This window comes from Sminthopsis crassicaudata, chromosome 3 (genome assembly GCF_048593235.1).
Source record: "Sminthopsis crassicaudata isolate SCR6 chromosome 3, ASM4859323v1, whole genome shotgun sequence".
Taxonomy (NCBI): Eukaryota; Metazoa; Chordata; class Mammalia; order Dasyuromorphia; family Dasyuridae; genus Sminthopsis; species Sminthopsis crassicaudata.
In genome coordinates, this window is record NC_133619.1 from 655,771,447 (window position 1) to 655,797,099 (window position 25,653).

Sequence of the window (25,653 nt, forward strand, 5' to 3'; positions counted from 1 at the left end):
TAAGTCCTTCTTGATATCACTCCTGAACTTCCCTCTTTGTAACTTTACTCATTGCCCCTAGTTTTCTTCTCTAATTCCAAAGAATTAATCAATAAAAATGTATTGAGCTCCTATTATTATGGATAAATAAAATAGTTTTATGATAACAGAAGCAGGCTAAGTGAAGATCTCAGAGTTCAGCCAGATAGCAGAAACTGCAAGGTCATCCACTGCATTTCAAACCCTGGCCGGTCGTTTATGACTTTTGTTTTGCCCCTGGACGCTCTGGAGGAGAGAATGAGGTTGATGACTTTGTGCAACTTTGCCTCACATAAATCCAATTTACAGACAGCAAAAGATAACACCCGGAACATTTGAGCATTTTATTATTCTACGCTATACGTTACTATGTTATTATTTTGCCTGCCTCAAAGTCCGGTGGCTACATGCTAGTGACAAAGTAGCAGTGTGGGATACAGTATATCTTTTACCCAGGAGTCTAGCGTGAGACTCTTGCCATCACCTCGCTCCTCCCTCGGTTTTTTCCCAATCTTTGCTGCAACATTCCCTCCTCCCTCTGTCACTCCTCTTCTTGGCGTCCCCCCTCCCTCTGTCATTCCTCTTCTTGGCGTCCCTCCTCCCTCTGTCCCTCCTCTTCTTGGCGTCCCTCCTCCCTCTGTCACTCCTCTTCTTGGCGTCCCTCCTCCCTCTGTCCCTCCTCTTCTTGGCGTCCCTCCTCCCTCTGTCCCTCCTCTTCTTGGCGTCCCTCCTCCCTCTGTCCCTCCTCTTCTTGGCGTCCCTCCTCCCTCTGTCCCTCCTCTTCTTGGCGTCCCTCCTCCCTCTGTCCCTCCTCTTCTTGGCGTCCCTCCTCCCTCTGTCCCTCCTCTTCTTGGCGTCCCTCCTCCCTCTGTCCCTCCTCTTCTTGGCGTCCCTCCTCCCTCTGTCCCTCCTCTTCTTGGTGTCCCTCCTCCCTCTGTCCCTCCTCTTCTTGGTGTCCCTCCTCCCTCTGTCCCTCCTCTTCTTGGCGTCCCTCCTCCCTTTGTCATGCTATTATAAAAATACGAACTTCTATAAGGACTGGTGTCCTTTGGATTGCACGGAAGTATTCTTTCTCTTGCAATAAACAAGGTTTTCTCGGGAGTCTTTTTCACAAAAGTCTGTGGATGCTGTGATTTGCCTGTTGCTAGTACGCATTTGCGTGTGTCTCCCCTATTAGACTGAGAGCATCTCGGTGCCTCTTAACGTCCCCCAGCACTTAGCACACAGCAAGCACGGGGTCTGGCACCTAGTAGGTGCTTGATAAACGTTTACTGAACTGAAGGGAAAGAGCAGCAGGTGAGCGATGAGTGCAGAGGACTGGAGAAGACTGGAGGGGAGGGGACGAAGGTGCAAGCGGGAGGATCGGCCTTAGGGCAGAGACAAACACGTGGTGGCCCCAGCCCCGGCACTCCGAGGACTTCTCCACCTCCTCTCCGCAGGAGGCTCCTGGGGAGAGGAGGGGCCGTCTAGCATTGCAGTTTGGCCGACATGCCCGCGCTGGGAAGAAAGCCAGGCTCCTGCGAGGCTGATTGTTAAATGTCCTGCAAAAGGAGCTCGTTTTATTGATTACTGGATTTAAGAAACTGACGGAGAAAATGAACATTGGGGAATTCAGACTACGTTTCCCAGGATGCATTTGTGCGGACACACCGGGCTTACGACCCCGCGTCGTGCGAAGCCGTTTGTGGCTGACCTTCCCCCAGCAAAGGGCGAGGCGGGGCTGGAGCTCGTGGTCCCGGAAGTGAGGCCGAGCTTGTGGCGAAAGTGAGGGCGTGAAAGAAAAGGGGAGGAGACCGGAAGGTAGGGCCGCGACTCCCGCTCCTCCGCGCCAGCGGTGTGCGCGCGCACGCTTGCTCCTGCGTGAGTGCGTGCCCGCGTGCGTGCGCGGCCCTGGCGGCCGGCCGTCGGACTCTCCGGAGTCGGGCGTGTCCGGAGCCAGCTCAGGTTTCGTGGGGGTTGGGGCTGGTGCGGAGGAGCGGGCGTGTCCCGAGATTGCAAAGAAGCCGAGCCTGAGGCGCGAGGAGAGCGGTGAGCCCCAAGAGACGGGGGCGGGTCGGAGAAAGGGGACACGTGACCCTGAGGGAAGATGCACGTGACCGTGTGGAGATTGCACGTGACCCTAGGGGGCGGGAGCCCGAGCTGGCCGGTATTGGGGACGCTTTCCTGTTGTCACAAGAGCAAAATGCAAGTTATGGTTATGATAGTCAGTGTGGGCAGTACCCCCGGGGGGATGCGAGTCCGGCCGTAGTCGTGCGAGCTGCCACGCACGTGACTGTCACAGGGAGGCTTAGCGGACTGCGCGTGCAGACGGTGGAACGCGAGGGTCCGATTGGAGCCCGCCCTCCCCGGGCGGGTTTAATAATGTATGCATTACACGCTGACCCGCGGAGCCGTGGGGTCACGGAAGTTTAAAGCTGCCCCGTGGGTGGCGCAGGCTGTAATCCCCGCCGGAGGAAGCTCGGCCCGCCAGTTCTCGCGCTGTCCCCACTACCTGCAGTCTCCTAACGGCCCGTGATGTATCCGTGGCCTTGTCAGCGCAGGATTCAAACTCAGGGCTCCCAGGAGCAGCGGGCTCTCCGCTTCGGGGCCTCCTGCTTCCCGCCTCTAGCTTTCAAATGTCAGAAGAGAAACAAGGTGACGCCTGACATCACAGGCCCCGCTGACTAGGGACTGACGTCATCCTCCACTGAAAATGTCCCCGACGGAGGAAGTAGCCTCCTCCCCCTTTCTTTGGCCCCGCAGGAATCCTGCCTCTTTTTTGTGCCAGCTTAGCATCCCCAGGTCTGCCACCCGATGTCATCCTGGGCTTCTGAGTTCAGAGGGCTGGTTCTCCGCTCCCTCCCGGGGAAGTGTGAGATCCCAGTGGTGTGGCCGTGTCTCAGCGGCGGCCTTACAGCGCGCAAGGGCCCGCTTTCATCCGAGACATTGCTTTCTGTCTCCCCGGGCCTTGCCACTTTTTTTAGAAGTCGATTTCTTTGAACCCCAGTGTATTATTCCTATTAAATTTCGTACTGCAACATTTGGCGCAAGTTCTTGATTACCGAAGGTAAGAGCAGAAGTCTGAGCACCCCCCTGGAAGCCTTCCAAAGTACCGTCGGACCGCTCTGATGTGCCGTATCCTGAGTCCGGCTGATTCTGAGCCGGGAGTAGCCCGGCTAGCTCAGTTGGTAGAGCATGAGACTTAATCTCTGGGGCTCCACGTTGGGTGCCAAAATGTAATGTTCTGTTTCTCCAGATTGCAGTCGTTCTCTGGGAGGAGGTTTCTTTGGGGGCTTCTGGAGGCAGAATGTCTCCAGCCAGCCTCAGCCTCCAGCTCCCTCCGAATCCAAACCTCCAGCCAGCACGAAGGTAGCCCTGGGAATGAATCAGACTCTGACTCCCAGAGTGTGGGGTTGTGGGTTTCCCAGAGTTCCATCCTGGTTGTGAATCTCCCGGAAGTCCATGAGCAGGCTTTTCCTTTAGACTTGGGAATCTGCTGGACTTGCGAATCCACTGAATCCTGGCTCTGAATCTCCTTGAGCCTCCTGAAGTTCTCCTGGGAAGTCTTCTCCTTGACCCAATCCAGACTGACTTCCCCACTCAGTGTCGGCTCCTTACATCCTCCCAGAGAATGGGCTTGTGGGGACTCCTTAAAGAACCGTTGATGGAACTCCTTTAAAGGTTTGAACGCCTTTAAAGGCGTGAACTTTGAACTGGAGAATTGTTAAGTACCAGACAACCGACTTAGCATCGTGCCTTTTTCCCCATGACATCTCAAATGCTTCTGTGCAAAATCCTTTGTGAACCTCAGTAAGTTCACTTTGTACTGAGTTTTTGTACTTCAAGTATTCATTTATGTAATTACCATTTGTTAGTTCTTATTGTTCTTCTGTCTCCTACATCCACATTGGTCTTTTTAGCCAATTTCCCCTTTTCTTCTACATCACAATTTTCTCCCTTTGTATTGTCGGGATTTCATTCTTTCCTGTCCCTCATTCTTCCCAGCTTGACTTCCTCTGCAGCATTTTAGTCTGTGAAATCCTGCCTTTCCTGCTTCACAAATTCTGAGATTAACTGGTAATTTTCCTCCAAGATTTCCATCATTTCCACTTAAGCAACACATTTCTTCACATTGATGAAAGTCATGACCAGAAATGAATCTTACCGATTCTTTCACTTTCCGAAGGATAAAATCATTAGTCACCAAATTATTAACCACTCTGCTTTTAGCAGAGATCCCCACAGGTATCTGGGTAATGGAAATCCACCATCATTCTAATCTCTCAGGTGCCTCTCCACATTGATTAGTTTCAGATTGGAATATGATTTCTTCCTTATCTGAGTTATTCTTTTTATTTTTCTAGTCTTAGCCCTTCCCACACACAATGTAATTGGGTTTTCCCTTGGCTCTGCTCTTAGATCTTCTGGCTGCTCTGATCTGTGACTTACCCCAGGTTTTCCACTCTGCTTGGACGAGTTCTCTGTGGGGAAGTTCAAGTGTATTTGGTTTCCTCATGTTTATTTCTCTTAGCTCTCAGGCATAGAAAGCTACGCTACCAAAAAATCTTCCATACCCTACAAGAAGGACCAAGTCATGGGCTCAGAATGGGCCCACTCCACGCCAATAAACAAGTGAAATAGGAGTAGTCGTTTATCTGTCTCTTCCCTTTGATCTCTCTCCCATCTCTTTCTCTCTTCTTTCTCCTTCTTTCCTCTTTCTCCTCCTAATCTACTGTGTGCAGAGTCCACCCTCCAAGCCAGTTTGAGCAGGTGAGCCTAATTTGCTGTTTCTGCTTTAGGAAGTGGGGAAGCCCACAATTAGCCTCTCCGGTAAGCTCTACCCTGCAAACATTTCTGTCCTCCTGGACTCAAGCCAGTGGAACTTTGCAGCTAATTTTCTCCTATCAAAATACATTTGTGTCATTTAACTCATTTTGTCCACATGAGAACCATTATTCAAGGAGGGCCATGGTTGTATCCTCATCATTTTCTCTTTGCAGAGAGAAACCCGGTGATCTGTTTAACACCTGTGGCCAAAGCTAGGACTAAAATCCAGGCCAGCATTGGTCTACACTTCAAGATTGAAAAGCACTTTACAGATATTTATCTCATTTAATCCTCACAACAGTGTAATGAAGCATCTTTCATATAATGAAGCAAATATCCCTATTTATCAGATGAGGAAACGGAGGCTGACAGTTTAAGTGACAGGCCCAGTTAATGGGCTAGTAACAGACGCAGTGTGAGTGCAGGTCTTCCTGGCTTTCCTTACTCCCAGGTTTTTGCCTTTTTTTCTGTAATGTTTCACTACAGCTCTGTTAATAAGGCTTTTTTTTTTTTTTTTTTTTTTTTTTTTTTTTTTTACCAGATGTTTCCACATTCTATTAACCACTTAAGGGGATTTCTTCCATTATATATTTTTATGAATTTTCTTTGTTTTCAAATTGCCAAGATTTATCTCTTTGTTTATTTTTCTTTCTTCTCCCAGAAAGCCATCCATTATAAGTTTGTTTTTATTTTTGTTTTGTTTTTTTTTTTTTTAAGAAAAAAAGAGAAAAAAATAATTTGGCAATATTAGCCAGCATGTCAAAACCACTCTGCCAATGGATGAAACATTCTACACTCAAAGTCTCCAGCTTCTGTAGAGCAGCAGGGGAGGTGTCCCTCCTAACTCTGCTTTGGGACCAAAATTGAACATTTTATGTCAACATTACATGTCCAGGGGTAGTTAGGTGGCGCAGTGGATAGAGCACCAGCCTTGAATTCAGGAGTTCAAATCTAATCTCAGACACTTAACACTTCCTATCTGTGAGACCTTGGGCAAGTCACTTAATCCCAGCCTCAGGGGAAAAAAAAACAAAACATTACATTTCCATTGTGGAGGTTCTTATGTCTCTACCTCATTGATTATGTACCTCCACGTACATCTGTCCAGCTTTCTCTGAATTCATTGGACTCATCATTTCTGACAACCTAGGCACGTTCAGTTACTTTTATGTCCTGCCATTGGTTGAATTTTGCCCAGTCTGTGAGTTTTCTGCTTTGTTTTTGATTCTTGATTACCATTAAAAGTGCTGTGAGGAATATTTCAGTGTATACAAGGCCTCCTTGGGCTATATACCCAGCTGTGGAATCTCTGGGTCATATAATGTGGACTTCTTTATCACTTTATTTGCATAACTCCAAATTGCTCTGCTGATGGTTGTAACAATTCACAACTACCGCAGCGTTACATTTCTGTGTTTCTCTGTTCCCAAACCTCCAACATTAATTGTGCCATTCATCTCAGTTATCTAATTCCCATTTTCTTCCTACTTCATGTTTTTCATGTAACATAACCTTTTCCCTCTCCCAGGTAGCTAAGCCAGAGCCAGACTTACATGCTGTTGTTTGTCAAATGTCCTAAAGAACTCCTGTTCTTTATGTAAATCGTTGTGTATTTTGTTTTCTTGATTCTGTCTTGACTTTCATCATAAAGTCTTTTTGTGTTTCTTCAGATTTTTCATATTGATTTTTTTTCATACAACATTCATATTTCATCACATTTATATAGTATAATTTGTTTAGCCATTCTCCAAGCAGTGAACATCGACTTTGTTTCCAGTTCTTTGCTACCTCAGAAGATGTTGCTGATGAGAACTAGACAAGGGGTACCCTAAATGAAATTAGGTGGCAGGTTTAGGGTACAGGGAGTCAAATAGAGCTCCCCTGCAACCCCTTTGGATTCGGCACAAGGATACAGAGTTAAATAGTAGCGGCGCAAAAGTCCCCTCTAAAGGAATTTACAGACCCGAAAACCTAGATTGACAAAAGAAGTTTATTATGGGGTTTGAAAGTAAAGTTTAGTTAGTAAAGTTGAAGGTAGAGATAAAAGGCACCAGAACCAGAGTTCCAGTGGGCAGAAATCCTTGACATGGGAGGCATAAGGCTGCCATATTTGGGACCTCTGCAAAGAGAGGACTCCAGTTTGGCTCTTTTATAATAGGGGGCTTTGGACAAGCTGACAGGGCTTGTGGGTGGAGTTCCAGGTTAGCTTCGGGCTGGGTTTAAGCCAGGGTTAGAATTTGAATAGAATTCAATGGGTTTCTGGACTGAGCCAGATAACAAAGATGAAAACTGTTTGTGTTTAGGATGGAGTCCCCTCCCTGAGTCAGAGTCCAAGGAGGTTTTAAGAGTTTGGGGGTTTCCTCATCACTGCTATGAGTATTCTGATGTACATGGAACTGCCTCTGTCTCTGACCTCCTTGGGGCATGTGCTCATCAATGGGATTTCTGGGTGAAATTGTATGGACTATTTAGTTCTTTGCTTTCCAGAAAGGTTGGAGTTATTCATGAACCCCCCTTCCTCCCCAGCAATGTATTAATGTGTCTGTCTTTCTGAGCTTTCTACGTGGACCTTCCCAACTTTTGTCATTTTTATTTTCAGCCTGTTCGGGGAATACCACAGAGCTGAGACCATTATCATTTGACCTAGTTGTGACCTAGTCCAGTCTCCTGTCCATAGTGGCTGGAGCCTTCCTTACGTCCTGTCTGACCAGCAGTGGCCTCAGAAGTAAGTGTTCTGATGCTCTTTTCCCTAAGCTGACCTTCCTATTCTGGGGGCCACACATTTGCCGAGAGCTCTCAAACAGGTTTTTTTTTTGCAAAGAATTCAGCAGACTCATTTCCTCACACATTGCGGTAGCTGATGAAGGGACCAAAAATTTTGTTCCGTCAGTAAGCAGTTGAGGCACAAAGAGATTGATTTGTACACTCAGCATCACACAGAATTTAGGATGAAGCATTTTTGTTGCTCCGACATGTTCCAGTTCTGCTTCCATAGTTCTGTCCCACGGTCCCTATTACATGATCAAAGGGGCAGGTTCGGAGCCCCGACAGTCCCTGACCCTGCTCTCTGATTCCCGGCCGCCTTTTGGTCTCTTACTCTGTAGGGATGCTGGGTGTCTCCCATCTTGGCCAGAGTGCTAGAAGGCTCGCCCCGATGACTTTGGATCTATCAGGCGAGGATTGGTCTCCTTCATGAATTCTTTCTTTTCCTTCAGTGCTGGTTTCTCCACATTCTGCCTTCTCCCAAGAAAGGGAAGTGGAGGAGGAGGGAATGACTTCTGGGCTCCTGACGGCCAGGTCCCTGGTGAGTTACGGTTTCTTCTCTCTCCTGACATGCTACTTGTTTCTCCTTCCCTTGTCAAGTCCCATCCAGGGATGACCAAAGCCTGCAACAGTCTTCCTTTAAGGACTCTGGCAACATGGACTTCCTAGAGTTTGTGGATATTAGGGCCAGAAGGGGTCACAGAGCCCAACTCTCTTATCTGACATAATGGTAAACTGAGGACCAGGGAAGCTAGGTATTTCATTTAGAATCACCTATTTTAGAGACTGTATGAAGAACTGAGGGCATCATACTCTTTGCCCTGGATTTTTTCCATTAGGCTTCAGTGTGTCAGAAATGTTTTACTTAGTGTCCTCTCCCCTAAGAAACTTTGCTTATTCTTTGAACCAACTGTAGGAGCCAAATGCTGGGAAATAAACCACCTCCTTAATCTTGTTAGGGAAGAAAGACACATACCAGAAAAAAGTAATTGTTAGATACTTATTCCAAATGGAGTCAGATTCCCTAAGGCTATAAACGATTAAATGTCCCTGTGGAATGGGCAATATGTCAAGGATGTGTGATCTGAGTGCTGCTGGGGATTTTCTGTGTCTGTGTAGAGAGTGGTCTCACTGCCGGTATGTGTCAGAGGTCCCCCGTGTCCCCAAACCCAACCCGTTCCAAGTGTCCCATTGCCTGTCTCTGGGATATAGACAGTAAACATCATGATGAATTCAGGGAGGGGAAGAATCAGCCTGTTTGCTGGGCAGAGTGTTTACCTCTAGATTTCTGCCTTGGAACTGGTAAAACAGCCTCCATGTTTTCTGCCATTTTCCATTTAGCAGCGACATCTCTCTGACCACTCATTTCATCTGTTTTTTTGAGAGAGGATTTTGTGCACTTTAAAGTGACGTGAGCCTTGATTCCCCCATTTAATTCCCTCCATGACTGTTCTAGCCTATATAATCAGCAGCCCCAGCCCAGTAGCCAAGCCTCTCGCCTCCACACTCTTCTCTCCTTGGCAGTCTCTTACCTTTCATCTTTCTTCTCCTACCAAACCTCAGCCCTGGATTACCCTCCTCTTCCTCCTTCTCCCCATTCTCTTCCAGCAGCACTTTCTTTGTTCCTAATCAGGAGCCATTGGACTCAACGGAAGGAATTTGCCCCCTGCTGTTCTGACGGGGAACATGACATGTTTATGTTCCTCACCCTGGCACCAGGCAGAAGTGAATCCCTGTCTTACTTACTCCTGCCCTTCCTTAGTTGATGACTATCTGTTATCTTACCTCTGAGACCATTTGATGGTGGAGGAGGGAGGCTTTCATTTTCCACCGCCCCCTCTGCATTCCTTGCCTCAGCGTCCCTCAGCAAAATCTGCTATTTTGTCCTCCTTCCCCCAGATTCTACTAAAGAAATCAGAGTCTTCCTCTTCCTCAGAGATGCACCATCTTCTATGTGATTTCCCACCCCCCACCCCCATGCCTCTAGTGCTCTCCCTCCCAGATGTCCTTGTATTTGACAAGACAGACCCTCTGCAGGACAAAATCCCCTCCCATCATCACCAGCAGATCTCCACTGGCCCCCTCTCTCTTTATTGGTCCTCGCCTTCTCCCTGTGAGCCCCCTCTCAGTTCCTCCATTGCCCCACTCACCGATATCCCCCCACGTTTGTGGCTCAGCAGCAGGAAGTGGCCACCAACAGCAGGGGCCTCCCCTGCCATCCCTCTCCCTCGGTTCCTGTCTCTCCTCAGATTGGCTTAGAGCCAAGTCACTGTTTCTCTCTTATATTGATGACTATTTGAGGGTTGGAAATCCAGGTTTTTTCCTTTTTATTTCCTCAATGTCGAGTCTCTCAGGGCCATTTTTCACCCTGCCCCACTAGGTGGAATTCTTACCTTGCATCGTTCCTTGTTCATTGACTGGCTTCATTGATGTTGGTCTCTCTTTGTGAGTGACATTACCAGTCATTTCCCCAGCCCCTCATTCGAATAAGCTCACCTCTTATTATAATATATATAATATAATTATTATAACATAATAATTATAATATTCATTTTCTCATTCATTGTGAACCCGTCAGAGTTGATTGCCACTGTCAGGAACATCTGTTCTTCTAAGGGTATATAAGTGTGATGGGCTCCATGATTCCTTTGGTTTAAGAGAGAAAGCCAAATAACCATCGTTTTATTAAGCCATAATCAATAAAAAGGATCAATCACCCTGAAATTAATGTCTCTTAAGACTTTTCCTATGGCAGAAGGCTAAGAAACCCATATTTTTATGGTCTTTAAACATTAGCTTAGTTATTGATATTTCAGTTGGAAAAGACCTTTGAGCCCATTTAACCCTTCCCAACCCCAGGAGGAATCCCCTTGTTTCAGACCTGACGAGCAGCCTTCCGGCCCCTGCTTCCCCCTCGGGACTTGACTTTCTGAGGCAGCTCTTTAGGCTTTTGGACAGATACATTTGTCAGGTTTTTCCTCCTCTCGGGTTCCAGGATCTCTGCAGCTTCTCCTCTCCTGTCCTCTGCTGCCAGAGGGACCCCATCTCACCTCTCTGGCTCAGATATAGGCTGGCTGCTGTATTTCAGAGGCTCCAAAGGACCCTCCTCGGGAAGCTTTGTGGCCCTGCCGGGGGCTCCGCCCAGAGCACAAACCTTGCTGGGGATCACCATTGCCATTCGGGTAGCACTGAAAGCCATCATCTTCAAATGCCTGCAAATAGCATCTCATTTTATATTCACAGCAACTTGGGAGACAGGTGATTGTAAAGGGCTGAAACTCTGAGTAGGTGCACTTGGACAACCGAGCACTTAAGACTAATTACTCATTGGACAATACTCTATTAGAATATGCTTGGAAAATGGCCCTTCCCGCTATTCTGTGCTGGCTCAATCGTTTGGTGTATGCAGAGAATTGTAGGAGGGACTAAGGAGTGGAATAAGATTAGCCAGAGTCACTTTTGGGGGGAGAGGAAGAGAAGGAAGGTGGTGGACATCCTGTGTCCATCCAATTCCCTTCTACCATAAAGACCAAGGACTTCTGCTTATCCTGACTCCAGCTGATTCTAGGGTATCCAGGGTGCTAACTCAGTCCTCATATTTGGCACCCCACATGGGGCCAAGGACCCTAATTTCACTCGGTCCTCACAGGTGATGTTATGATTCCCGTTTTATAGATAAAACAATTGAGGCCAACAGGGGTACCATGACTTGTTAGGGTCACACAACTACAAAATAGGCTGCATTTGATCTCTGTTCTGACGTCTGGTCCTGGTCAGCCATTGTCCACTGTGCCAGCTTCCCTGGCACGTCTTCCGCCTGAAGAAACAAAGGGAAATTCCTTTCATGGTCAGCCCAAAGTTAAGAGAAAACCTCATTAAATGGCACACTGGTTCCTCTTAGTGCCCATGATCAGTATTGCGTAAAGAGGCTTGAAGCTGCAGCAGGGCCAGGGGTGTTGGGTTTTGCTCAGGGCCTGGCACCTCATGGTGGCTTATTAAATGCTGGTCTGGCCCAGGCACTTGAAGATGGGACAGGGAGCTCACCCAGTAGTATGAAAAGCGTGCTCTAGAACACAATAAGGCAACAACGCCATGATTTAAGCCGTCCTGGTCTGTACTGCGGGCAGGAACCCTCCTAGGACTAGTGGACAGAAGAGACCCAAGAAATGGCAGAATGACATCTCTCACCGGGACGTTGCCCTCAGATCGGTGTAGGTGCAAGGAGCTCAGAGAGGATTCCATAGGGATCTTCATGGGACGGGGAAAGACCTTGGCGCCCTTTGGCCTCAGATCAGCCTGCGATTGACTCAAGTGACTAGAGAGTTGTATCCCTCAGGAGACAAGATGGAGGGCAGACGTGATGTTTACCTTCAGATTCTTGTCGGAATATCAAATAGACTCGGTGGAGGATGGAGATTGAGGGGCAGCCCATCTTCTCTTCCCAGGTAGCCATCCACCGTGGCGCTGCCAGAGCTGCCCGTGTCCCCACCCCAACCCATGCTCCACATGCTACTTCAGCATTCTGCTCCACCCTTCCTTTGCTTGATTATTTGGGCCAGAAGCTGGTGTTCTCTAATCTTCCAACCTTATCACTTTTCTCATTTGCACACTAGACTCTGTGCCATGTTCCCATGGTATCCCCCTGCTTCCTACATGGCTTAACCCTGGCTGTTTTCCAGTTCTCTGACGTCCTTCCTGCTCTCATTTTTGTCTCTTGAAATTTCCCCTGTTCTTAAGGCCTGGTAAAATGTAGTCCCCATGAAAACTTATTCACGTTCACCGCTCTCTTGATCCACCCATTTGTCATGGCCGGACTTTTTTCTCCTCCATCTGTTGTGTCTGGAAGATCTCAGTAGCGGGGCGAGTCCTTGGTCTTAGAGGAGACGTGATGAGGCGAGACTCACATGGATGGTCAGACATGGAATCTGTTTATTCCAAATTCTCTCAGCTTTATAAACTCTAACACCCTTATGTAATACCCTCACATGCACTAACACGCACTAACTATATACTGTGCCTGCAGGACCACATAAACAACTTGCTATTGTGTGCAGATGACTCTTTGCCACCTGGTATCACTCTGCTTCAATCACAATACAGGTCGGTAACCCCCCTGACTTTTCAGGAAAGCCGAGAGCCCTTAGGGGAGATGGAGAGCCGAACCAGACACTGTCAGCAGGTTCTCTCTGGGGGAAGGGTACTTACTCACTCAGAGTCCCCCCCATCGGTAGCCCCCTACTTCCATCTGTAAGCGGCAGAAAAAGTCTGTCTTCTGAATACCTACAATAACAGAAGTAGTTTTGGGGACAGAGAACAAGATAATGTTAATTAAAGCCAGTGGCACTTTATAGCATATGTCATATTATTAATTGTCTTTGTGGCCATTCTCTTTATTCTGCCGAAAATAGATGAGTTTGGACTTTGCTTAATGCAGCATGTGTGTTTAGAAAGGAGTTTTTTAACTTTAGAAAGGAGCCATGAGTGCCAACTCTGTGATAGTTGAATGTTGTACCAAGTGAGGTGCTTAGAAGGATTCAAGGTGGGACACACACAGCTCCTAGAACCAGCCAATTTCCTGCCATCCTTGTGGGCCATGCCATGGATGGTTCCTGAGGAAGCACAAATGTTTGTTCTTTCAGGAGCTGGTGACGTTCCAGGATGTGGCCGTGGACTTCACCCAGGAGGAGTGGGGGCACCTGGAGCCGGCCCAGAAGGATCTGTACAGAGATGTGATGCTGGAGAACTACCAGAACTTTGTCTCCCTTGGTAAGGACGCCTTGGCCCCGTGAGCTGGTGTATCTGTCCATTGGGCCGGCCGTGGGTTCTTACTTGTGAAGGCTGTGACCTGGCGGGAGTGCTGTCGGGTCTTGTCTTAGTGTGTAGGGACAGTGAGGGTGGGAACCATGGCTGACATTTGTATCAAACCACATGTGTTCTCATTTGATCCCACCCCAAACCTGTGAGGTCAGTACTGCCATAATCCCCATTTTACTGGGAAGGGAACCTCAGTTCCAGTGTCCAGAGCAGCAAGCCTTTATAAAGGGCTTCCATGTGCCCAGCACTAGAAATAGAGGCAGACTAGGGCCCTTCCTTTGGCCCCATGCTTTAGGAGTGTCTGAGCCGTGACTCCCCAGCATGGATTAAGCACCTCTGAGATGTGATGTTGGGGGGACAGCCCCAGGAAGGAGCTTACACTCCAGGAGCAGCATGATGGCCATGGCGTGTGCTGCCTGTCTCTGTCCCTCTAGAAGGGAGGAGCTCAGTGTGGCTCCTTCCTGGCCCCAAGGAGAGAGGCTTTGATTTATGTAACTGGAAATCAGCTTTGTGGTAGTCCTCCTACTTCAGGTAGTCCCTTGAAATCCCATTGCAGGCCCCTGAAAGCATCAGAGATTTCCTTCCTCTTGGCAGGATCAAAACCCACTGATTTTCTTTGATTCCACATCAACTCAGTTTCCTCATCTGGGCCCTCCAGGCCCTTCCAGCTCAGAATCTCTGGTTCCATGGACTCTGTGATTTTAGTTCCATATTTCCTGGAATATGGAGCCCAGCTTCTTAAAACTGGCTTGAAGCCCCATGTGGGGTCTTATAACTGAATGTGAGGGGCCACAAAATTATGATTGGTTATCAGGAAATGATTGATCTGTGTACCTTATTTTATGTGCCTTTTTCCTCAGCGTCACATAAAAATTTCTCATGGAAAAAATCTTTTTTTTTCCCCTAAGGCTGGGGTGAAGTGACTTGCCCAGGGTCACACAGCTAGGAAGTGTTAAGTGTCTGAGACCAGATTTGAACTCGGGTCCTCCTGAATTCAAGGCTGATGCTCTATCCATTGTGCCACCTAGCTGCCCCTTCTCATGGAAAAAATCTAAGCAGTGCTGGGATAGGGCATCCTTCTGACCCTTTCTGTGTGTCAGAGAGAAAGGTGCTGTAGGGAATTTGAGGTGATTCCTGTCCTGACACTTTGCCCTTGCTCTCCCTGCCAGGAGGTCTGGCAGCCCCCAAGCCTCACGTGATCTCCCAGTTGGAGAGAGGAGAAGCGCCGTGGATAGCCGAGAGGGGAGCCCTGCAAAGCCTTTGTCAAGGTGAGTGAGGGGAAGTCCTGGCCAATGAGAGCTGAGGGGCTCAGTCAGATTGGGGTCCCCCTGAATGGTGGATGGGGAACTTTCCTTGGAGGCCCAGGCGCGGGGAGGCAGTGGAGGCTAGTCTGCTGTCTGAGGGACCTCCTCAAGGTTTTCCTGAGCTTGGACAGCTCCTTTTGTCAGAGGCTCACCCCTCTGGACTCTGGGGCTCAGCCTTCCTCCTCTCCTCACCCCTCCAGCTTTGTTTCCTCCTCTTCGGTCAGGAAGTATTAAAGAAATTCTGTGTGCTGAGGACCATGTAAGACACTGGAGCTTGCTGTTCACTCTTTCAATCGGGACTATTTCTTCCTGACCCCATTTGGGGTCTTCTTGGCAGAGATAGTAGAGGGTCTGCCATTTCCTTTTCTTGCCCAATTTACAGATGAGGGGACTGAGGCAAGCAGGATGAATGACTTGTCCAAGGTTACAAAGATAAGGAGTGTCTGAGGCTGGATATACCAAGTCTTCCTTCCTCTGGCACCGTATCTGTACACAGGCCCCACCTGGATGCCCACGAGAGCTCAGCACCCTAATTGAAAGCTTTCCTGCCTAGAAGAAGTGAACATGGCCTCCTCCTTCATGTGTCCATTGCTTCCATCCTCATTCGTAGCCAGGGCTGGCCAGTATTGTGAACAAACAAAAGTTTTCCTTGCCTTTTTTACAGTTCCAGGTTTACCTTTTGCCTCCTTTGCCCCCAACACTCACACACTCCCTCTTAGGCTCCCACAGCCCTCAGCACCTCAAGGGCCTGTGATTTCCGTTGAAAGGAAGCTTCCCTCTATAACACATTTTGTCATTGCTTGACCAGCATTCGGTTGGAGAAGCCCCAGGATGAGCCGGCCGTCATTCCAAGGTTGCCCATTCATCTCTGAGGCAGCTCTATGGGTCAGGAACCCCTCCTCCTCCTGAATCTGAATCAGCCTATTTGCAACCTTGCCATTTTTCTCTGTGGCCAAATGAATTGAATCTCTTCCTCATGGTAACAGTTGTCACGGCCCTTGGAGTCTTCTCTTGACGCAGTTTTCTCCTCCTTTTACGCTGCGTGATCTTCGGGCCCTTTTTCATTCTGGTTCCTCCCTGGATATTTGACAACCCCTTGATATCCTTTCCAAATGGCATCAGCAAGAACAAAGCAGCATTTTCCTTTCTGGAACTTATGTACCATTTATCCGCTTTCTTGCCCTTTGAAGCATTTCCACGCCACTCTAGCCCTTGCCCCTGTGTGCTTTGGAGTATCCCCACGCCCTCTAGCTCAGCCGTCTCTTCACTTTTGTCATGCTCAGATTTTATGCCTCCTTACCTAAAGGAAACAGGCCCTGTTATGACCACGGGGCACCCCAACATTCACTGTGGGGGGGCCTGCAGCTCTCGGACCCAGGCTGACCCACAGGGCCAGCTCCCCACTACCACCCTCAGCCCGTTCGCCCGTTCTGCTGGTCTTCAGGGGCAGAGCCCTGCAGGTGTGGGCCCCGCTCCTATCCTTGTCCCAGGGATTCAGGGCCAGGCTTGTTGTCTTCCCGGCCTCCTTGTACAGATGCCTTCTTGGTAGTCTGTGCCCTCATTCCCTCAGCCTCTCTTACTGACACCCCAGAATCCAGCCACAGACACGTCTGCACACACCCTCAGCCCACTCTAGGCCCTCATTTGGACTTTGAAGCTGTGGACCCATTCCTGGGCTCCCCGACTGACTGCCACTCTGGCTTTGCTTCCCTCTGTGACCCCAAAGAGACCGTGTACATGATGGGGTCTGGGGAAGGAAGGAAGGCACAGAGGAAGCCAGAATTCAAAGGGACTACTGACCTGCCAGGCCATAGGCCTGCAGGAGTCTGTTCCCCTGGGCAGCTCCCAGCCCGACTTTCCATCTTCCTCACTTTTCTCCTTCGGCATGAGGTCCAAGGCCTCCATGTCACCTGGGGCTCAGGCCTTCCTTGCTGATGTCCTGGCTTTCCGGGGCAGTTGGAGCGTCAGCATTTCCCAGATCCCTCCTCCCTGCTTATCACCCTCCTGGACCCTGGAGCTACAGGGGAAGATATAGGCCAGATCATCGTGCCAACTCACACTCTACCTTCTGCACAAGGCATCTGATTACAGTATTCAGATGTGGATGATGAGTTCTAAGGATCAGTAAATAGTGGAATTTCCACATGTCAAAACAAAATTTAGCAGTAGATTTTTTAAAAAAATATTTTAATAGTTTTATTTGCCAGATATATGCATGGGTAATTTTATAGCATTGACAAGTAATTGCCAAACCTTTTGTTCTAATTTTTCCCCTCCCTTCTCCCCCCAGATGGCAGGTTGACCAATACATGTTAAATATGTTAGAGTATAAATTATTATTATTTATTTATTTATTTGTTTATTTTGCTGAGGCAGTTGGGGTTAAGTGACTTGTTGCCAGGCTCACACAGCTAGGAAGTGTTAAGTGTCTGAGGTCAAATTTGAACTCAGGTCCTCCTGACTTCAAGGCTGGTGCTTTATCCACTGCGCCACCTAGCTCCCCCTAGAGTATAAATTAAATACAATATATGTATGCATGGCCAAACAGTTGTTTTGCTGTACAAAAAGAATCAGACTTTGAAATAGTGTACAATTAGCCTAGCAGTAGAATTTTTAAAATAAAATAATTTTAGAATCCAAAATTGACCCAGGTGCTAATTTGTTCATACAAAAGGAAAAGTAGAGAGCCAAAGGCCACAGCTCCAAGTTAATCCATTATTCACTGGGGCTTTGAGAATTATATGATTCAGCCTGTTACAGACATACTTAGCTGTCCATCTATTATCCAGATTATATTTCTTCAGCTTGGTCATGGAGGAAGCTTTTTTAAATTGATAAGTGTTTTTAATAGAGGGGCCATAAAACCAGTGTGTCATTTAGCTGTACTTTCCATGATTAACCCCTTAACAATTAGACATTTCTTCTTGGAAAATTTGGAAAACTAAAATGGATTTATACCACAGTAATTTTCAATTTCATACACAATATAAACACTAAAATCCTCTCTTTAAAAAAGTTTATCACTTTTGTAATTATGGATAGGGCTAAACTCCTTAACTAGCCATGATACTGAGTAAATTGCAAAAGACAGTGTAAATGATTAAGTAAAAAAAGAAAAGAAAAGAAAAGAAAGAAAAGAAAAAAAAAAAGAAAAAGTAAAAACATATTTTTCCTTTAACCTGCAAAATAAACATTTAATCTCAGGCAGCTGGGTACTTTGCAAGAGAGCTCACTCTTGTTAAGAATGAAGAAGGGAGGTAGAAAGCATGTACTATACTTAAAAATAGTTTATAGTATCTCATTAGATCCTAGGAGGGAAGTGCGATTTTATTTTAAAAATGCAATTTATTGCCATTTTATGGATAAGGAAACTGAGGCCAAATTTGAACTTGCATCCTCCTGACTCCAAACCCAGTGTTCTAGCACTGCACCACCTGGCTTCTTAACAGTGTTCATTTTGTCCTTTTACCAGTTGACTGTAGACTCAAAATCAGAATGAGCCCCAGAAATCATGTAGTCCGGCTTTCTCATTTATAGCTAAAAGAAAATGAAGGCCTGAGAAAGATTCCACAAGGAGGACGCATCATAGCTAAATGGGATTTGAATATAGGTTATCTGATTCCAGAGCTGGTGTTATTGATTAAGCCAACAGTCTAGAACTTAACTGTGAAGCAATTTCCTTTCTTCTTGCACAAAAAATAAATAAAATAAAATAAAATAGAGAGATATTCACTCTTACTTGTTTATTTCAGATTCTGTTATTTGGAAGACCAGATTTGAAACAAAGGAGACAGCTTCAAAGGAGGGCATTTCTATGGGAGGATTATTCAAGGAGAGATGTTCAAAGAGTGCCATCTGGGATTCCAGGTTACCAAACAATTGGGATTCTGGGATCACTTTGGAAAGACAGGAGAGATGGTGCCCACAAGTTTCATTCAATCACAGAATAATTTCTAATAAGTTGGATGTTACTGAATATAATACTAATGCCAGAAGCTTCAAGGTAAGGTCAATTCCTGTTCCCAAACAGAATGTTACTATAGGAGAACAGCAGAGTCAGTCTGATACCATTGGCAAGATCCTCGTACAGTCCTCAGATATTATTAAGCATAACAAGGTTGCCTTAGGAAAGAAACTTTGTAAGTTTAAATCCAAGAAGCCTCTCAATTATCATTCAGACCTCTTTCAGTTTCGAAAAATATATCCTGGAGAGAAACACCTTAAATGTAGTCACTGTGGGAAAGCCTTTGGGAGCAGATCATGCCTTATTGCACATCAGAGAATCCATACTGGAGAAAAACCCTTTGAATGTACCGAATGTGGAAAAGCCTACAGGCGTAAAGCACATCTTACTCAGCACCAAAGAATCCATACTGGAGAGAAGCCCTATAAGTGTAACCACTGTGGGAAAGCTTTCAGCATTGATTCATACCTCATTAAACACCAGAGAATCCATACTGGAGAGAAGCCCTATAAATGTAGTCAGTGTGGGAAAGTTTTTAGCCAGAAAGGTCACCTTAATCAACATCAGAGGATTCATACTGGAGAGAAACCCTATGAATGCAATGAATGTGGGAAAACCTTTGGTCAATCTAGACATCTTAGTGAACATAAACGAACTCACAGTAAAGAGAAACCTTTTGAATGTAATGAATGTGGGAAACTCTTTAGACAGCTGAGAAACCTTAGTGAACATCAGCGAATTCATACTGGAGAGAAACCGTATAAATGTAATGAATGTGGGAAGGCCTTTAGTAACAATTATGTCCTCATTCAACATGAAAGAATTCATACAGGAGAGAAACCATATTCATGTAACGAATGTGGGAAAGCCTTCAGTCGTGGGACATACCTTATGAAACATAAGAGAATTCACACTGGAGAAATACCCTATAAATGTAATGATTGTGGGAAAGAATTCACTGACAAAGCATCCTTTATTTACCATCAGAGAATTCATACTGGAGAGAAGCTCCATAAGTGTATTGAGTGTGGGAAAACTTTTAGCCAAAAAGGAAGTCTCAAAATGCACAAGATGATTCATACTGGAGAGAAACCATTTGAGTGTCGTGAATGTGGGAAAACTTTCAGAAACGGGGGTCACCTGAGTGTACATAAGAGAATTCATACTGGAGAGAAACCTTTTGTATGTAATGAATGTGGAAAAGCTTTCAGAGATAGTGGAGGTCTTAGTGCTCATCAGGAAAAACATGGAGAAAAACGGTATACGTGTACTGACTGTGGTAAAACCTTCAGAAATAAGGGCTACTTTCGGGTACATCAGAAAACTCATACTCAGGAGAGACACTATAATTGTAATGAATGTGGAAAACACTTCAATCTAAGAGGATCCTTTATTATTCATCAGAGAGTCCACACTGGAGAGAAGCCCTATAAATGTAACCTATGTGGGAAAGCTTTCAGTTACAATACATCCTACAGTAAACATCTGAGAACTCATACAGGAGAGAAGCCCTATAAATGCAATGAATGTGAAAAAGCTTTTACTCAGAGGGACTATCTCATTGAACATGAGAGAATTCACACTGGAGAGAAACCCTTCAAATGTAATGAATGTGGAAGGGCCTTCAGGCAGAAGCAAACTTATAATGCACATAAGAAAATTCATACTAGAGAGAAACCTTTTAAATATAATTAATGTGGGAAAGCTTTCAGCTAGACAGACCAGGGTAGAGGGACACAGATTTTTTTTTTTTTTTTTTTTTTTTTTACCAGTGAGAATCCCCATAAATATAATAAATTTGATAATCATCATAAAACACAGTGAAAGCTAATAATTCAGAAAATGCACACTCAAGAAAAGCCCCATGAACCTAATGAACGTGGGCCAAACTTTAGGTTTTCATTTAGGTCAAATTTTATTTGTCAGGTAATTAATGCCGATTATGTCTTTTTTTTTCCTTTTCTTTTTTCTTTTTTTTTTCTCCCTGAGGCTGGGGTGAAGTGACTTGCCCAGGGTCACACAACTAGGAAGTGTTAAGTATCTGAGACCAGATTTGAACTCGGGTCCTCCTGAATTCAGGGCTGGTGCTCTATCCACTGTGCCACCTAGCTGCCCCTTAACTATGTCTTTTAAGTAAGATGGGGAATACTTCATATCATCTTATCACCTCAAGAATTAGAATGTTCTATTTTGTCCCAAGATACAATATCTGGAGATTTGAGACAGAGAAGTGACTATACTTAAAAAATAACTTTCATATCCCTTTCTTCTGGAATACACATTTTAAACTGGCATTACCTTTCACCTAGATTGCATATATACCACAAGAGTTCCACAGTTTTAGAAAAGCCACTAAAATATTTAAAAAAGGAGAAACCTGGATAGCTTAGAACAAAGAAATAAAACATGAGAGAGAAATAACATAAGATGACTTTCCTGTGTAGAGCAGGAGGATGCCTAATGGTAAGGTACCTGTCTTCATGTTTGTCTTATGTATCAATTAATTATTTTGTGGCTCAAATGGTCCACTTTACATGTACTTTGCCTTCCTGGCCTGGAGATACTCATACAAAGTTAAAGCTGAAAGATAACTTGAAGATCACGTGATTTAACTACCTCTAGTACTTAAAGATGGGACTTGGAGAATAAAAAGAGGTATTTTGGTGCTTCCTTCTGCTGCAAGGGAAAATGAGGTTTCCAGCAAGTAAAGGTGAGACTGGCTGGTGGTGAGTGGCTGTCAGTTACTTGATTCTACAGCAACCCCAGGTTCCTTCCCTGCATGTGCACATCTCAGTCTCACTTTTGATACGTTTGAAACAATGAACAGATTTCTGGGAAAGGTGGGACTTGACAGAGAAGCTTTAAGTGCAGTTCCTGTGTGTGTTCTTTTATAATAAATTTGTTTTTGTGTTCATGCCACATGAGACTGATAAGAGATCTGAATTCACCTACATGAGACCCCGAGAAGCCAAAGTATCACATTCCCAGGGTGAGCCCTGGGTGGGACAGGAATCAATGCTACACAAACATGCCTTCCTTCAGGTATAACTTCTCCTAGAGTCCTGGGTCAGAACTTTGACCTGTTGGATGATCCCACAGTTAAAGTAACAGAATCTTCTTCATTTTGATAAGAGTAAAGATTCTGTGAGTTAGCACTGATATACCCAGTTATCATCTTGGATCCTCTCAGAAAATCCTGCTGTGGGAACCCTGACTAAATATGCCACCGAAGTAACCTTTCAACATCAGTCCATAGAAGAAGCAGGATCATGTGTTCCATCTTAAATATATACCGGTGGACACTGGGAAATCCTGGGCTGGAGTAAACAGCTTCACTTGGGAGATTAAATGCTCAAATAATGTGAATATCATTGGGTTAGGCAACCAAGGAGAGGAGCTCTGTCCTTTCACACAGTGGATGGTGGTCTCACTTTGTCAGCATGTGTCCAATTCGGCCCCAAGAGTGTTCGCTCAACATTACTGAACAATACCTGGCTGTCTCCCAGGCAGCCCATTGAGGTCATCAAGGTGGGAGAAGGGGTTAAGGATCAATACTCTAACTAGTGATGGTCTGTGGGAAACTCAGGTTCACTAAGAGTTTCAAGCTTTCCCTTTTTCCCAATAAGTTGAATTTGACCAACTGCCTTGTGTCACAGCTACCAGTAATTTAGCTCAAGCTCTTGTCACCTCTTGTCTAGATTATTACAGTAATGTCCTTACCAATCTTGCTACCAGAAGGCTCTCCACATTATACTCCATCCTCCACACAGCTAACAAAATTATTTTCCTTAAACACCGATCTATTATTCTCAAATTCCAGTGATTTCCTTTTGCTTTGAATAAAATGAACTCTAATTTTAAAAACCTTTTAGAACTTGACCCCGACCTGTCTATCCAGCTTGTTTTCCCTCCCATTACCTTCAATCCAGGCAAATTAGCCTCTCTGTACTTCACATGTGACATAACACTCCATTTTGTATTTATTTATATGTATTCTCTTTATATTTGTTCTGTATATATAAATGTACTTGTCTCATTTGAATGTGATCTTTTAAGAGTGGGCTTTACTTCTTGCTTTGTATTTATCTGTTTTCCTGCCTAGAACAGTGCCTGGTAGACGGTAGATGTATAACTGCTTATTGATGACTCTCCCATTCTCTTCCAGGTCCTAGTCCAGAAATATGGTATGGAGCATTGGGCCAGTCTGATCAGTTGGGCTGGGCTGAAGGACCGGGCCCTTGTTCTCTGTGGGTATAACATTTCTCCTCCCTTTTAGTTTGGTAATATTGAGACACAGTAGGTGAGTGATTCAGCCCCCACTCTGGCAATTCAAGTGTCCCATATTTCTAAGTCCACCATGATCATGACAGCAAAGCAGTCTGCTGTCTTACAGTGGGCTGTGGGTTTAGAATAAGAGACCAGAGCCTGAATTATTGGTTCTAACATTGACTAGGTTTGTGATATTTAGAAAGTGATTTAATCCCTCCGAAGCTTATAAATGTTTCCTTCGTTTATTTTCCATAAATTAATGTTTGTTGGATCTTATTCTCACTTAAAAGAGAAAAACTGGTTTCTGGAAATGAAATGATGGGAAATCTAGAAGGAAATGGACACTCCTAGAGTTTGTGGTAGACTGAAGGAAATCTTAGTTTAGTCTAGTCTGACACGTACCCTAGATTTTGATTGGAGATTGGAAAAGGGAAAATAGGCTCCTGAGAGCTAAATTGCAGCAGAAATCAGCTTCAAATGGATGGGATATGTTCAAGAACAAAATTTTAAAGACACAAAGGAAAATCATTTCTATGAGAAAGAAAAATGAAAGAGTAGCTGATTTCATTTTTTAAAAGAAAGATGTAAAGAATATTGTGGGGGGCAGCTAGGTGGCGCAGTGGATAGAGCACCAGTCTTGAATCAGGGGGACCCGAGTTCAAATGTGGTCACACACTTCCTAGTTGTGTGACCCTGGGCAAGTCACTTAACCCCAGCCCCCCCCAAAAAAAAATAAAAAAAAAAAGAATATTGTAACATTATCCAGTATGAAGATTAACAAAAACCTATGTCTACTGCAAAATATATTTGCAGGAATGCTAAAAGTTCTGAATGGGCTGTGGATGATCATGGAAATCAATTATAACTAAAAAAGGTCCTTTTAATTATATTAGGAGTTGAAGGAGGATAAAAGAATGGATATGTTTATGATGTGGCAACAGACACCATGGCTGCTCTGTTCTCATTTTCTATTTTCTCATCTAAAGAGAATGAACTTTGCTTTGGAAATGACAGAAATGACTCTTCCATTGATACCTCATATAGTAGAGAGCACCTGGTTACCTTTGATGAATTCAGGCCTCCTGGCCCAGGTGACCTACATCCGTGGGTTTCATCTTGGCAGGTCAGATTGCTGAGTCCCTAACATTGAACAGTCGTGGAAGATGGAAGCAGTAGCACAAGATTAGGGAAGAGCAAATGCCCTGGTTTTCAGAAAAGGGAAGAGATCAATCTGCACACTTGGGCCAGTGAATTTGATTGTGACTCCTAGGAAAATCCTAGGTAGGTTGTTAATGGAAGATCTTTGGTGATCCAAGAAGAGAAGCAGTGATTATAAAGAGCCGCCAACAGGAGGGCCAGGCTAATCTCATTTCCCCGTTTTGGCAGGTTGTTAGTAGATGGACATAATACTGAAGATATAATTTAGGTTTTTAGCAAAGCATTTAACAAGTATCTTGTACTCTTCTCAGAAGAAGCTGGGACAGTGGGCTAGATGACCTGGGAGATAGCAAGCAGACTTCGATGGATTAGAGACCTGGGCTGGGCTTAACAAGGGGAATTTCAGCAGGATAAATGTAAAGTTGTTTGGTCCGCAGTGGTCTGTGAGCTCATTGGGAGTCAGTGCCAAGAGGAAAGGTTTCACTCCCAGGATCAGGGAAGTTTGAGATCTGTCAGGTCTCCTCTGAGGCCGCATATCCAGTTCTAGTTGGTACTGTGTAACAGAGGATGTTGGTCAGCTTGGGGAGCGTCCGGAGAGGGCAGCCAGGATGGTGAAGGACATTCATTGGGTCGGTTCATGGGAGTATCTGGGGAAGGAAAGTGAGCCAGGAGGAGAGAGGACTCTGAAAGGGAATTAAAACTAGTCACTTGTTCCACTGCTTTATGCTAGTTACTTAAAGTCTTTTTTAAAAAATTCATAAGATATCATTCTATCAACATCGGTAACTTTTTTTGGTTTTGGTCAGAATTATCTGGTTTCAAAATCAAGGTGGTCTTTACCCTTCTTTTCTCCATGGTTAGCCAGTCTTACCTGTTGTTGGGATTGCTTCCTCATGAAGTAACCTACCTATCCTTGCTTCCATTATTATTATTATTTTTTTTTTTTTTTTTTTGGCAATCAGTTCATTTGACTCATCTGCCATATTCCTTGAAATGGATTTGATCCAGTTGTCACTTCTCAGTTTGGCCACCTGGTTTTGGGAAACTCCTCCAATTAATTGTTTCGTAGGTCAGGAGCAGACAACCAGTCTGGTTATGGAACCTTCTCTTGTTTTGTGTCTCTCCTTTCTCAGCCTGAGTTTGACTACTCTGTGTGATGAGTCTTTGTTAAAATTAAACCGACAAATAAAGGTGTTATTCTGGTTGCAAACTTGTTTCCTGTTTTGTCTTTTGAATTATGCCTTTGTTCCTTGCATGAGGCTTTCAGATAAAGGTGTAACTAGAGACTCCCAAACAGGGGCTTTAACTGAGGAGGCGTGATTCCCCAGCGGCCATACCTGGCCGCTCACCCACGGAAGGTACAGGTCATCGTTGTGGCTGGTTCCTTGATGGCAGAGACGACATCGTCTCTCAGCAGCTGGTAGAGGAACAGGGTGTAGGGAAGCACCAGGTCCGAAGAATTATAGGCTGCAGCTTGGGGGGCCCGTGGCTGACTTTTGTCCAGTGTTGCTGGAATACCCACATCGATCCTGAGACCTCCTTGGGCCCCCCACCTTG

General features: G+C 45.4%; 1 protein-coding gene across 2 annotated transcripts; it reads left to right on the forward strand.

Moving 5' to 3' along the window:
- The first annotated feature begins 1,866 nt into the window (after positions 1-1,866).
- On the forward strand, positions 1,867-25,306 carry LOC141564722 (uncharacterized). 2 transcript variants are annotated; one of them, XM_074307583.1, is made up of 6 exons: positions 1,867-2,046; positions 7,424-7,549; positions 8,040-8,128; positions 13,227-13,353; positions 14,571-14,669; positions 18,458-25,306. In XM_074307583.1, coding segments are annotated over exons 2-6 (2,223 nt in total). In that variant the 5' UTR covers positions 1,867-2,046; positions 7,424-7,548; the 3' UTR covers positions 20,365-25,306. The 2 variants fall into 2 exon arrangements, with proteins under 2 accessions (XP_074163684.1, XP_074163685.1); XM_074307584.1 differs by lacking the exon at positions 1,867-2,046 and adding an exon at positions 2,056-3,807.
- The last annotated feature ends 347 nt before the right edge of the window (positions 25,307-25,653 follow it).

Bases quoted from the DNA above. Each gene is read 5' to 3' on its own strand.
- LOC141564722 (XM_074307583.1), top strand. The intron at 13,354-14,570 runs GTAAGGACGCCT...TCTCCCTGCCAG, and splicing joins CCAGAACTTTGTCTCCCTTG to GAGGTCTGGCAGCCCCCAAG. The intron at 14,670-18,457 runs GTGAGTGAGGGG...TGTTTATTTCAG, and splicing joins CCTGCAAAGCCTTTGTCAAG to ATTCTGTTATTTGGAAGACC.